This window comes from Lytechinus variegatus, chromosome 2, assembly GCF_018143015.1.
Source record: "Lytechinus variegatus isolate NC3 chromosome 2, Lvar_3.0, whole genome shotgun sequence".
Taxonomy (NCBI): domain Eukaryota; kingdom Metazoa; phylum Echinodermata; class Echinoidea; order Temnopleuroida; family Toxopneustidae; genus Lytechinus; species Lytechinus variegatus.
This window is the reverse complement of record NC_054741.1, coordinates 76,905,396-76,918,749: the sequence shown is the minus strand read 5'-3', so window position 1 is coordinate 76,918,749 and position 13,354 is coordinate 76,905,396. Positions and strand designations below refer to the sequence as shown.

Genomic DNA, 13,354 nt, shown 5'->3' with positions numbered 1-13,354 from the left:
TACTACTACTACTACTACTACTACTACTACTACTACTACTACTACTACTACTACTACTACTACTACTACTACTGCTACTTTAAGCGGGGTCTTTAGAATTATCTGTGAAATTGCATAGTTTATGCCATTTTCTACTATTCTGCAATTCTTGGTCACAATTGTGCAATCCAAGGTCAAGAAATGGCAGCCCCCCCGACACTGACAAGTCTATAAAAAACAGGGACTGTTGTGGTTCATTGCTTCTTATATTCTATCAGATAATGTGTTGAAAGCAATCCATTATCACCTGAACATTGGAGGGTTTTCAAGATGTTTTCCAGAACATTCAAATAATTGCTTCATGCCAGTTTGTATATACCATCAAAATGGTAAAAAGCTGCTATTTGGTCATGAAATATTGATTCTATTTAGATGTAAATCAGATTCTTTAATGTAAGGATTACATGTTCCTTTCTAAGAGATATATCTCCATGTCTAAGTGCCTGTAGATATACATGTATATATTGCATGTATGTGTGTTAGTTTTCATTGACATATGTTCTGTGGTGTTTTTTTGTTGTTGTTGAAAATTCAGGCTTTATCGCACCTGATTCACACCCTCTTACAGACTACGGCAAAAATGTCAATATCCATTTTGCTAATAAAAGGGTAAGTAGCACTCTATTTTCTTGAATGAAGAGTATCTGATTGAAACTCTTTTACTCTTAACACTTGAATTGCCAATTTGAGGGTTTTTTTTACAAAGACTGTATTGAACTTATAAAATCTTGGTTCAGTTTCTTTGTCAGTTGGAAACATTGTGTATTAAGCATTTATGTTTATTTCTGTTTTCATTTATTTATTTGTTCATTTTTTGTGTGGGGAATTATATTGACATGAATATGTTAGATGATTTAATTTGGTAGAATTGTTATGCCATGTATTGTGGCTGGAAGATAGAAGCCTAGTGAATTGTTTTTATTTTCATTTGACTTTAAAGTAGATTACGTGTGATGGAGTTTTATAAATACATGCATATATATATTTATTATCTGATGCAGTGTCAGGCATTGCTGGTCGAAGCTCGAAGATTGATGCAGCAAGATCTTCATAATACTGTACAAGTTGGAGGGAATGAAATAAGAACAGATGAAGAGGTACATGCCAGTGATATACTTATTATGTGTTCAATATTCAGTTTTTTAAATTCTTTTAACATGGACATGCTTCCAAGACCCATGCAAGTTTTCCCTATTATATTGGCATATTGCTAGTGAATACATGTAATTCCATGCATTTTTGTTATGGGATTAGGGACACATTGAAAAAAAATTATTTGTTTATAAGTTATCTTGCTATGTTTCCTTCTTTGTATTTATTTAAAAAAAAGTTTTTAAGATATTGAGATATTACTTCATCTCAGCACTTTCCATTACTAATATCCAAATGTGTTACTGGTATAGTTCCAAGATACAACATGGTTTTGGAGAATAAAGTCTTGTATACATTAGCTTCTCCAATTTTTTGCATTTGAATGGGGGAAGAAAAAGTTTGACTATGAGCAAAGTGGTAAATTTTAGAGATTGATTTTTATGCAAATCTTTTCCAATGTGTTTCATACATGTATGCATTAAAGATAAGTACCAGTACTCAACTGGCAAACATTGGAATCAAGGAGGAAATTTTCATTACTAATTTATGTTGTCAAGGCTTTGTATGGTATTGTACGTTGTGATGCAGTTACATGTAGATGTTCCGTTGTGATTAACAGTCTGCATTTGGAGGTCGTGAAGTTCAACCACCTCCGAGCGCGAACAAATTCACCATCAGCCATCAATTCTTTTCCCTGTTACTGGGATGAATTGCCAGCAAGTTTGTGCTCTGGGGTGGTTGTAAACTCACTTATTTCATGGACAAATGAACTAAAGAAAATTTTTTATGCCTAATGAATGACCATATCCACCCTTGCACGAGTTACATTATTTATTTAAACAGCTAATTTCGATATTCTAAGTTAAGATGAAGTGTTATCAAGTAGACCTATGTTATTTTATTCTATTATAATTGATCTTAAACCTTTTTGTTCATACTCACTCACTCTTTTATCCACTTCTGTTTTATGTAAGCACCCACTGGATAGGGTCAAATGGTCTTTATTGACTACAGTAATTCAGTTAACTTTATTTGACCCTGGCAGTCCAGTGGGTGCTCAATCTATACTCTTTTATGTTTATTATGTTTTGTACTACACTGTACCAATTTCTTATTATTTTCATTGCCGAAATAAATAATAATAATAATAATAGTTCTGGTAACAAAATGAGTTTGAACAGCATCCAATAACATTACCACCCAAGTGTTTGTATGTGTAGGAAAAAATATGTTCCAAATGGCTCGGGAGAATAAAATATGTAATTGCTGAGAAATTAGAAAATAAGCATGGAATTCCATAAATTTTGAGCTAAGATTTCATGATTTAACAAAGATAAATTTACATTAATGTACCAAATCTAGATATATAATTATATGGTTACAATTAATCTTGATTCAAAAGATTTTCTCATGAAATAATTGTTTGTTGCAACTATCTTTTTTACCTTCAAGGAGAGCAAGGAAGAAAGTAAGGTCAAAGTGGCATTTAAAGATGAATTTCTAATAGAAAGCTTTTCTAATATGACTCATTATGTATGTAGGGGTCTGGCGAGGAGAAGAATCCACTGGGACCAGGGTTGTCGGCCTTCCCACAATGTCTTATCAGTGAAAGTGTGCAGAAACTTCTAGACATGTGCCAGCAGACCTTGTGTGAGGCTTCCAATAGCCAGGAACAATGGTATGTACAAGGTTGGGTGGGTGAATGATTGAAATAGAGTGAAAGAGAGAGACAGACAGAGAGAGTAAGAGTGTGAGAAGAGAGAGAGAGAAAGAATTGATTGAAAAGAGTATGGTGAGGAAAAGAAGCTGTGAGAGGAAGACAATCAATTAAATGAAATTTAAAAAAATCAAATTTCTGACATGTATGTGGAGTTATTGTCAGAGTTTGTAGTTATTTCACCAAAATGCTGGAAAAAATTCTGTCCCCAAAGTTTGGTATAGTAGATCAGTTGGAATCCCTCTATCCAAACTTTGTTTAAAGATTCAGTAATTGTAGCTCTTACGAGTCTGATCTTACCCATATGGACCATTACATGGTTATCTCTTGTTACAGTGAATACTACAATGGATTTTGAGTTTAATTACTTTATTAGAGTTTAATTACTTTAAAGCTCTAGAAAAGAAGTTATAAAGCATTCACATTAATGTAATGAATTGTTTTTTATTATTGCAAATATGGTGATTAGAAGATTTTTCTGTTTACAGGTACTTTACATTATTAAGATTTTTGTCTCGCTCACCAGAGGTGAAGGTGAGACTTAGGGATCCAAATGTCGTCCGTCCGTCTGTCACAAACCTTATGACACATAACTCCACAACCGTAAGTCACTTTTCAACCAAACTTGGATGGTAGATGGACTTGGGGGACCTGCGTGTTATGCTGCAGTCGGAGGTCACATGGTAAGGTCAAAGGTCATTTTCAGGTCAACGTTAAAGTTTACATGCAAGACTCTCTTATGACTCCTAACTCTGCAACCGTAAGTCACTTTTCAACCAAACTTGCTTAGTAGATGGACTTGGGGGACCTGCATGTTAGGCTGCAGTCAGAGGTCACGTGGTAAGGTCAAAGGTCATTTTCAGGTCAACGTTAAAGTTTACATGCAAGACTCTCTTATGACACACAACTCCACAACCATAAGTCACTTTTCAACCAAACTTGGATGGTAGATGGACTTGGGGGACCTGCGTGTTATGCTGCAGTCGGAGGTCACATGGTAAGGTCAAAGGTCATTTTCAGGTCAACGTTAAAGTTTACATGCAAGACTCTCTTATGACTCCTAACTCTGCAACCGTAAGTCACTTTTCAACCAAACTTGGATGGTAGATGGACTTGGGGGACCTGCGTGTTATGCTACAGTCGGAGGTCACATGGTAAGGTCAAAGGTCATTTTCAGGTCAACATTAAAGTTTACGTGCAAGGCTCTTATGACAAGTGTTATTCCATCCCAGTCATTTCACAATGAAGTTTCGATATAATCCTCTTGCGTGCCCTCACAAATCATGATATTTCTGGTTATTTTCATATAAAGTGGGCGAGACACAAAATTGCTTTTGCCTTGTTTTGAAATAGAAATGTATTGCCTTAAAATAACTCCATTTATAGTATACCCAAAGTGGTCAACAAGCCTTGATGTTTTTTTATAACTGGATTTCATAATAACACATCTACATTTTGAGCACATGTAAAGTAATTATCTCAGATGAGCAACTCATCATCTTTGAATGGATTACAACAATTTTTTTCTAATGTGCATTAAGATAAAATCTGCTGATTATTTGTTCATGCCTTATTGTTTGCAGCTTTCAATTGTTTTTCACTGTGAGGAACATGTTGCAGCTCTTCTGTGAGGTCGTACCTCATTATCATAAAACAAGTCTAGTGAGTATCCCCAAGTGTTAGATATAACTAGACTATGTGATAACAGTTACTCTTTTGCAATCTGTACATTTTCTTGCAAATAAGATTTTCTTCCCGACACCAAGTAATCAAAAGTTGTTAAAATAACAATATGTATGTTCAGAAAGAAGAGTCAATTCTTAGTACCTCATTTGTAATTCATTTTTCATACTCTCTGTCTGCATTATATTGAACATTTATTGATTATTAATGATGTTTTATTGAAACGGAGTGGCTGTCATAGTGCAAGTATACTTTTCCAGGGGGCAACATACAAAGGTTGTCCTTCCTTTTACAATATTCTCTTTTATTTATTCTTTTTTTTAATGTTTTTTCTTGTCCTCTGTAGTATCAGCTACCTCGAGCATCAGCCCTCCATCATAATAACTGTATGTATATCAGCCATCATCTATTGACGTTGGGTCATCGTTACCAGCATACCTTTCCGACCCCACTGTCCGACGGAGCTTCTTTATTCGTTGATCTTGTACCAGTCTTCAGGAAAGAGGCTGTCACACCGTTCCTTGCTCAAATGGTGAGAGTATTTCTCAATTAAAGGCATGGGCTAACGTTGATTTGACTTTAAAAAATCTGAGCTGCATGGTCACTTTTCACATGTGTCTGTGATATGTTACAAATATAAAGCCCAGAAAAAAATTGCATGTGACTGGAAGCATCTTAAATTCATCACATACACTATATGGCCCATATTCTGAAGTTTGTTTAACTTAGATCATGGTCTAACCTTGGGCTAAAATGATGGGAAGCCAACAATTTCAATATATTATTTACATTGTATTTTTCTTATGTTAACTGTGCTCTTTCCTAATGCTTTAATGGTGAAGACAGCTATCTTATTTATTCTCCTCAGACAGTTAGGAATGATTTGAGAGTCAAATGAGCTCATGAATTGAACCTCCACTGTTTGAGAACAGTGATGTCATGATTGGCTATCCATACTATTAAACCAAAGCTTAAGACTAGAGTTTAAATCAAACCCGAATTCAGAGTAGGAGCCTATGTGTTCTATTAACGACTCAAAGACGCAAAATTATAAAATCATGGTTATTGTACTGATAGCTTTTCATTTTCAATAATGGTTGTTTTCAAGGGTATTTTTTATTAGTTCTAATTCATCTACTCATATACTTGTTTCATCTTAATAGTTTGAAAAGTTTCTAAATCTGCTGTTCACAAATCCATGTTTTTCAGCATCCTTGTCCATGTTTATCTAATTCACAAAGCAGAAGTATGTAGCTATAATAAGGTGTCAATACCAGTCATGGACCTGTATTACTGATGGGGCATTGCAAGAAACTTGTGATCAATTGCAAGTCCATTTTTGTTCCCAAAATCAAGCATATGAAGTGCAGCTAATTGCAAATTTGCGATTGATTGCTGATCTGCTCCATGAAACGAGTGTAATATGATTTGCTATAGTTAAAAATGATCAATCAATTGTAAAATTGCGCCAGAATTTTTCAATTGATTGCAAATATTATCTTGCAACATCCCCTAAGACTTTTATATTAGACAATGACTAAAAGATGATGAAAAGACACAAAGGCAGTTGTGGGAACTTTGTAATTATGTAACAATAGCAAAGTTTACATAATTGATACATGTAGTAAATCTTTAAATTTATAACTAGCACATAAGCGCGCTGAAAATAATTATGCTTGAATGAGATAATTGCATGGTATTCTGAAAAAGTTCTTATCGTTTATGTTTCTTATCTTTCACGATATTTTTGATAACATTTACAATAGCAGAATAGCTAGAGGGTTATCACATCTCATAATGGCCCCATTCTTTCTTGTTTAAAATCGATGGCCACTGGTAGTAACAATTAGGGAGGCTATTCCTTCCACCCTTTCTTTCATTCACCCTTTGTTATGTCCGTCTCTTAACTTTTCTTCTTTATTTCTTTCTTTCCTTCTCTTCTCTGTTTCCACCTTTCTGTCTATTTTTCTTTCATTCATTCTTTTATATGTTTTAAGAACACATTGTTTAATTTCTTCCTTATTTTGTCTGTTGCATTCTTTCATTCATTTATTCTTACTTTTTCTTCCCTTTTTATTTTTTCTTTCTTTTTTCTTTCTTTCTTTCTTTTCTCCTTTTTATTTTTTTTCTTTCATTCTTTCATTTTAAAAACTTTTCTTTTCCTTTGTTTTGTTCTAAAGATCCCTTTTTTTTCTCTTGTCTTTATTTTTGTTGTTACCCTTTCTCTTTTCTGTCTTTTATTGGTAAGAAAACTGATGTTAAAATACCAAAAAGACAATTGTGCCCTTATAGTGGGATTCATGCTTAAAAACATGGCACAGTCTTTGATAAGGTGCCAAAATAAGAATGATCATTAAAAATGTGATAAATTTGTTTTCTACTATTCCACACTTTCTCCATTAAAAAAAAGAACAACCAAGTAATTGGGACAATAAGGGATAATGATGAATACAAGTATTAATTGCTATTGTATTCATTTATGGTAATATTATCATCATATTCATTATTTGACAGAGATCTCAACGAGACTTGCTTCTTGAATCTGTGAGAATAGCTGAAGGCTTCCAAAGGGTTGCAGATGCAGAGAAAGTAAAATCAGCTGATCGTGCTATCAAACAGGTAGGTGTAAAGGGAGTACAAAAAAACTTTATTAATCATTTAAATATTCAAATTTGCAACATTGGGATTAGTTTCATTCTTTCATCTTTCTAATTGTTTCTTCAATACACCTGCATAGATTTATGAATCAAGGTTGTGTTAAAACAGCAATTACCACAATGATAAAGTATGCAAAGTGTAGAAAATAGTTTGAACATGAATTCTTAATTCCATTATGTGTGGTCAATATGAGACTGCTAAATCTACCTTCCAATAGAAAGTCCATGAATGCTTCATAAGGCACAATGCACACATTAGCTTGCCACTTTGGATTTCATCATTCTTCTCTTGTAAAATATTTCATTAAGTTCACATGAATTTATTCTTAAAACTTGAAGAGAGTGGATAATTAATGTTGTTAAATGAGGAATTGAGAAAATGCTCCTCATTCCAGATGTTGATAAAACAGTAATGGAGGAATAAAAAAGGTAGATTTTGAAATGTAGGTTGGTCATTGATTGTTTCTTGAATTTACATGTAATCTTAATTAAATTAATTTTCTAGAGGAGAATAGATATATTGCTTTATTTTGTGAGGAGGAATATGAGGATTTATCTAAAAGGGTTATTAAGTTTACATGAACAAAATAAAGAAAACAGACAATTGTGGTCAATGGATCACTAGCAATGTACAATTATAGACTAAGCCTTATCATTGAAGTTTTTATATTCAATATTGCTTCTTTTTTTTGGGGGGGGGGGACTGCTGTCAATGCGCTATGTAAGCAATTATAAGTATTGTGTTAGTTTTCATTATTCTCTTTTTGGAATGCTTATCCAAGGTGATTCATCGATGGACTCACCTCAAGGCTGTCTGGGCTGAAGTACTTCCTGCAAATGTTTACACCAAATCCATAGCAACACTGATCAACACGGTTCTCATGCATGTTGTCGAACAGATCACACGGCTTGAAGTTAGTATGATGATTTCTATAGCAATATTTATAATTTGTCAAGGTTGTTGATGCAGGTTGATTCTAGTTTCAATGCTTGATTGATAATCCTTTCCTAGGAGAGATTACAAGTTACAGTCCGACCTCTCTTATCCGGACACGTTGGGACCAGCACCAATCCGGATAAGGGATTTATCCGGATCTGAGAGAACCAATATTAAATACACGCAGCTGTGCTGCCGGCTGCCTCCCCAGGCCACCGGCTGTAGCTACTCTATTGTAGTGGGCATACGGTAAAGACAATATTCACTGCAGAGTCGGTGCAAATTATAGGCAGTGTTTTTATGGAAATGAAATCTTTCGATGGCCAAAACTCTTGGAAAATTTACCTGCTAAAATGACTGAGGTATACATCGAGCATACCTCGAAAGAAAGAGAATGTCTTGATGAAACCAAGTTTTAAAATTAGATCATCGCAGCGGGTATCGCAGCTTCGCAATGTCAGCCATTGTTACACTGACTGTAGGCTCAAACATGATAGATGGCGCTGTCCGTATTGAGGCCTAAAGTTAGCTAGCAAGACATGTGTTGTTTTTCCCGTGAAGCAAAAAGAGAAACGTGATGTAATGTTTGCACTGCACCCTGATTTACTGGAAATTATTATTCCTAAAGTTCTTTTGGTGATTTGGGTGAGATATTTTCATGAAAAATATGTTTGGTGTAGGGTGACTATGTTGGGACATATATGTAATCAAAGTGAGTTTACGTATAGGATTGAGTTTAGATTGAAATCTCATTTCCTCACGTACCGGTAGTAGATTAAATAAAACATTAAAAAAAATCTTGGCAAGTGTGCGTCCGGATAATAGACAGATCCGGATAAGGGGAGGCCGGATAAGAGAGGTCGGACTGTATATTTTTTAATGTTGTAGGATTTCCAGGTGATGCTATATTCATATAAGATGAAATAGTTATAAAAATTCAAATGTAGGCTTCAAACATCTTGTTCATTCTTTTATCTTCTTTGAGTGCTAATTTCAAAGGTTCATGAGGTTATTTGTTTACACCTCAAAACTAGGAGATTGTGTAGAAAAGGAAGAACGTTTGACGATTTTTGCGATCAGTGTTCAAGGCCCTGTAAAGCAAGTCTAGCTATTAATTTAATAGGTGATTTGTATGACAAGATGTGTGTGATGATCAGTATAATCAGTCATGATAATCAGCCCTACAAATAAATTACTATGCTTTGTTGGACACATGGTTTGATTCAGGTCAATTAAAGATTGTAGATATTCTCAGCTGATTACTGAGGAAATAGACTGTCAAATGTAATTCCAGTCAAACTTAACTTCAGTAGTTGCCCTCATTTTATGATACAGAAATGTGGAAGAGAAAAAATGTAAGTTTGTATGATGGGGGTTACAAAATTGACCCACTTTATATTGATAACATCAGAGCTTTGACAATTTTGCTTTTTTGTCTAAATTTAATTTGTGATAAATATTGTTTAAAAGTTGATAAAGACCATTAAGCAATTATGAATTAGCATAAACTCACTGAAGACGTTTCAACTGTCTTCCCATACACTTGTTTTTGGAAGGTATCCCTAAACTACATAGTTTGATTTCTCAAGCAAAGACATAACATCTGTATCACATTGTCAAAGATCCATCAAAATTTGAATTGCAGATAGATAGAAACCCATAATAATAAAAGTTAAAAACTTCACAAATCTATGTTTTTCCTGTATATTACAATTTTTAGTTGCTTTTTAAATCCTAAATAGGAGTCATATGTCACACTGTAGTCGCTTACATAAAGTGACATTTTGCTATGCATTTTTTTCATAGCCTAATCACTTTTGAAGGTTTTGGACCGATGAAGACATATCTTAAGTACTATGTCATCTTGTTCACCTACTCAATTATTCTCCTTCTTCTGTTTTCTTATCAGGACATCTCAGCTGATGATGCTTCTCAGCTCCATCTCATTTTCACTAAGATCAAGGAGGAGACTCCAGATATTCTTCAACCACCAAACACTGAGGTAAGATGGTTGAAAGTATGTACCTGGTAAAAATATAGCATTATTGACGATTCATAGAATGCACTTTCACCATGTATCTGTTTAAAGCAGATGAAAACAAATTCCTAAAAAGGGAGCATTCTGAAATGTGGCAGAACAATTTTTTGTCTTGACTGAAGTTTTGAAATTCTTTGTATTGTTTATGGTATAAAGAGTTTCAAGGAATGGAGTTTTTTTTATTGATATTTGATATATTTTTTTCTGAAAATATGAAAGATAGTGTCCCACCCTTCCTCATATTTGTCTATTGCTGAAAAAATAGAGATATTTCTACCTTTACTCGGTTTGCCCCCTTCTTATCCTAAAATACACTAGTTCTTTGTACAATGTAACATTAAATTTTGTCTCGCCTAATAGCAGAGTGAGACTATAGGAGCCGCTTTTCTGACGGCGACGGCTGTGTCGTCAGTGTTAAAATCTTAACCGAGATTAAATATTTGAAATATAAGTATATGGACCTAAGTCATAAAAAAACTTGGACAAAAGGTTAATTAAGTATTACTGAACATCCTGTCTGAGTTTCAGGTCACAGGACCAACGTCATTGCCAATTAACAAAGTATTATCATATGAATGATGTTTTTATTGAGTAATTTTTTAATAGTTTTTTTTTAAAAGTCAGCACTGCTGCTATATTGAATCACACAATGCAGGCAAGACTGTCAGAGGCATTCCACTTGTTTTTCTTGTCAGTTCCCCATTGGGACAACAAAGCTATATACTTTTAAATAAGTACAATCATCAGGTGTACAAACATCATGGCAGTCATATCTCATCCAACAAGATAATCTGCTATCTGACATGGTGTGGTAACTTCATGTCATGAAGAGGAGAGTTGTGATATACTATCTTGTCATTAAAACAACAACAAAATAGAAATTTAATTAAAAGTTAAGATATGAGGTCTTGAAACCAACCCAGTGTGTTGCCATTCCTGACACTTATACCAATTATCATTTTCGAGTATGTATTTCATGAAAATTTTATCCTTTTCCTTTCTAGGTGATTTCAGATGTTACAACTAGCATGACATGAAAAGCTCCTGAGTTCACTCTTCTAATTCTTTAATTTCTTTAATTCTAGGAACCAGTGATAATGGAGGTGATGGTAAAAGAATGGAGGCAATTTCTAGAGCTTGGTTTCATCCTTGAGGCTTCCATGCAAGCCATAGTGGATAGATGGGCAGACGGAAAGGTATTTTATATGTTATTATAATTTTCTCTCATGTATTAATCGTTTCACCTCCTACTTAATATAATTATCCAAGAAGATCTGAATAAGGTGTTGATATAATTCTAACTTTTTAAAACATTTTTTTATGTGGTTTTTGCTTTGTAAATCAAAAGGTGTAAGTGTTATTCCAGTTTGATAAAATATGTAACAAATTATGTGAAAAACAACCATTATGTTTTAAATAGTGATGGTATCTGAAGTAGCCACGTCAAACATGCTAATTGTGTTTAAAAGATTAATCAGTGCTGTTAATCATTGCTTAAAAGACCTTTATACTTATATTTAGATGGGTAAAGTCCACTCATATTTCAAATTGGTAAAGTCCACTCTACAAATGGCCTTTACCTAGTATATAGTGTTCTTATGGTTTTTAGTATTATTATTATTATGTGTTAATGAGCTGTTGCCTTCTTGAGCTAGTTAATCAATGCACAAAGCATGTGGGAATTAAATCATTCAGCACTCAATGGGAAATCATGATGACTGTACACAGTCAGTTTTGTTACTCCTACTATTTCTGCTAATAGTTAAATTGTGTCCTTGTTTTTATCTCATTCAGGGTCCTCTAGCTCTGGCATTCTCTGCTTCTACAGTGAAGGGATTGATCCGAGCTCTTTTCCAGAATACAGACAGAAGAGCCAATGCCCTTAGCAAAATCAAGCAAACATCGTGAGATTTACTCACAATATAGACTATTAGTATGAAGGAATTTTAAGCCAGGCTCTTGATATGAACATCCTTTCAAAATGCTGGGCTGGCAATGCAAGATAAATCAAGCAATCATGAGATCTACTAATGACATGGACTATGATTCATGAAAGATTTGAAGCAGATGAAGTGACACCCTTGGCTTCAGAAAAAAAAGACATGAGAGCTGATTCTGATGATCCATTATTTGGGATGTAATCAGAAGCTTGCCATGGCAAAAATGATTGAGAAAGTCATTGTTATTGTTGCACCAAGGAAACAGACATTGTGTGATTAGAATGCCATGTCATTGCAGAGAAATGTCTAGCCATGTTTGATTTATTTTCTCAAAGATGAATCAGTGTTGGTTGCTGCATTTTATAAATTCATGCTGAAAGGTCAAGAACTATTTTGAAAATGGGCTTTTGATCTTAATCTTTGAAGTCAAACAAGGTTAAAGGTCAAAGACTTGGTCCAGAAAGATGTTGTATTGCTTAAACTGAAACAAACATAGCACTCTACAAAATATGGGCTTTTAATCACAATGTTTGCATCCAGTGATGGAAGTTTAACCAGTGGATAAACATACAGTAAATGTATGATATGAGATTAGGTCAAGTGTTTTGATATCAACATTTTAATCCAATGGAATTCGAGTTATAAGTGAAATAATATTGATTTCTTTAAAAGAAAATCAACTATTTGCATTTGCATGTATTATTTTATTTTCTTCAAGAAGTACTGCATGAACTTTGCATCTTCATTTGTTTAGAAGTCATATTGAGCATACTAAATTTGCAAATAGATCAATTGGCACTAGGCCTTATCAGCTCTTTACCTTTTCTCAAATGAAATACTTGAACATTGTTCATATGATGTTTAGATTTTGCTACAATAAAGTTATGAAATGCTACCGTCTTCCATCATATGTAACATTTTAAAAATATATGTGTTAAAAATAACCAAATGGTTTTGTTCGAGAGTCCTGCATGTAGTTATGGTTATCTGTTCATGCAAGTGCAAGGGAGAGATTTTGAGCTCCTGTCTTGCTGAATTCTTAAAGGTCAAGTCCACCTCAGAAAAATGCTGATTTTAATCAATAGAGAAAAATCAGACAAGCACAATGCTGAAAATTTCATCAAAATCGGATGTAAAATAAGAAAGTTATGACATCCAAAAGAGAGAGTCGCTGATGTCACTCACTCACTATTTCTTTTGTTTTTCATTGTTTGAATTATACAATATTTCAATTTTTACGAATTGGACGAT

At 33.9% G+C, this 13,354-nt stretch overlaps 1 protein-coding gene across 1 annotated transcript in view; it reads left to right on the top strand.

The window, feature by feature from the left end:
* Window positions 1-12,316, top strand: part of LOC121409101 (centromere/kinetochore protein zw10 homolog) — a 33,043-nt gene extending 20,727 nt beyond the window's left edge. The window contains exons 12-21 of the mRNA XM_041600919.1: window positions 575-648; window positions 1,041-1,136; window positions 2,673-2,809; window positions 4,432-4,510; window positions 4,878-5,063; window positions 7,046-7,150; window positions 7,971-8,102; window positions 10,035-10,127; window positions 11,249-11,359; window positions 11,958-12,316. Coding sequence (XP_041456853.1) covers window positions 575-648; window positions 1,041-1,136; window positions 2,673-2,809; window positions 4,432-4,510; window positions 4,878-5,063; window positions 7,046-7,150; window positions 7,971-8,102; window positions 10,035-10,127; window positions 11,249-11,359; window positions 11,958-12,071 — 1,127 coding nt within the window. The 3' untranslated portion in view covers window positions 12,072-12,316. The remainder of the gene's footprint in view (window positions 1-574; window positions 649-1,040; window positions 1,137-2,672; window positions 2,810-4,431; window positions 4,511-4,877; window positions 5,064-7,045; window positions 7,151-7,970; window positions 8,103-10,034; window positions 10,128-11,248; window positions 11,360-11,957) is intronic.
* The last annotated feature ends 1,038 nt before the right edge of the window (window positions 12,317-13,354 follow it).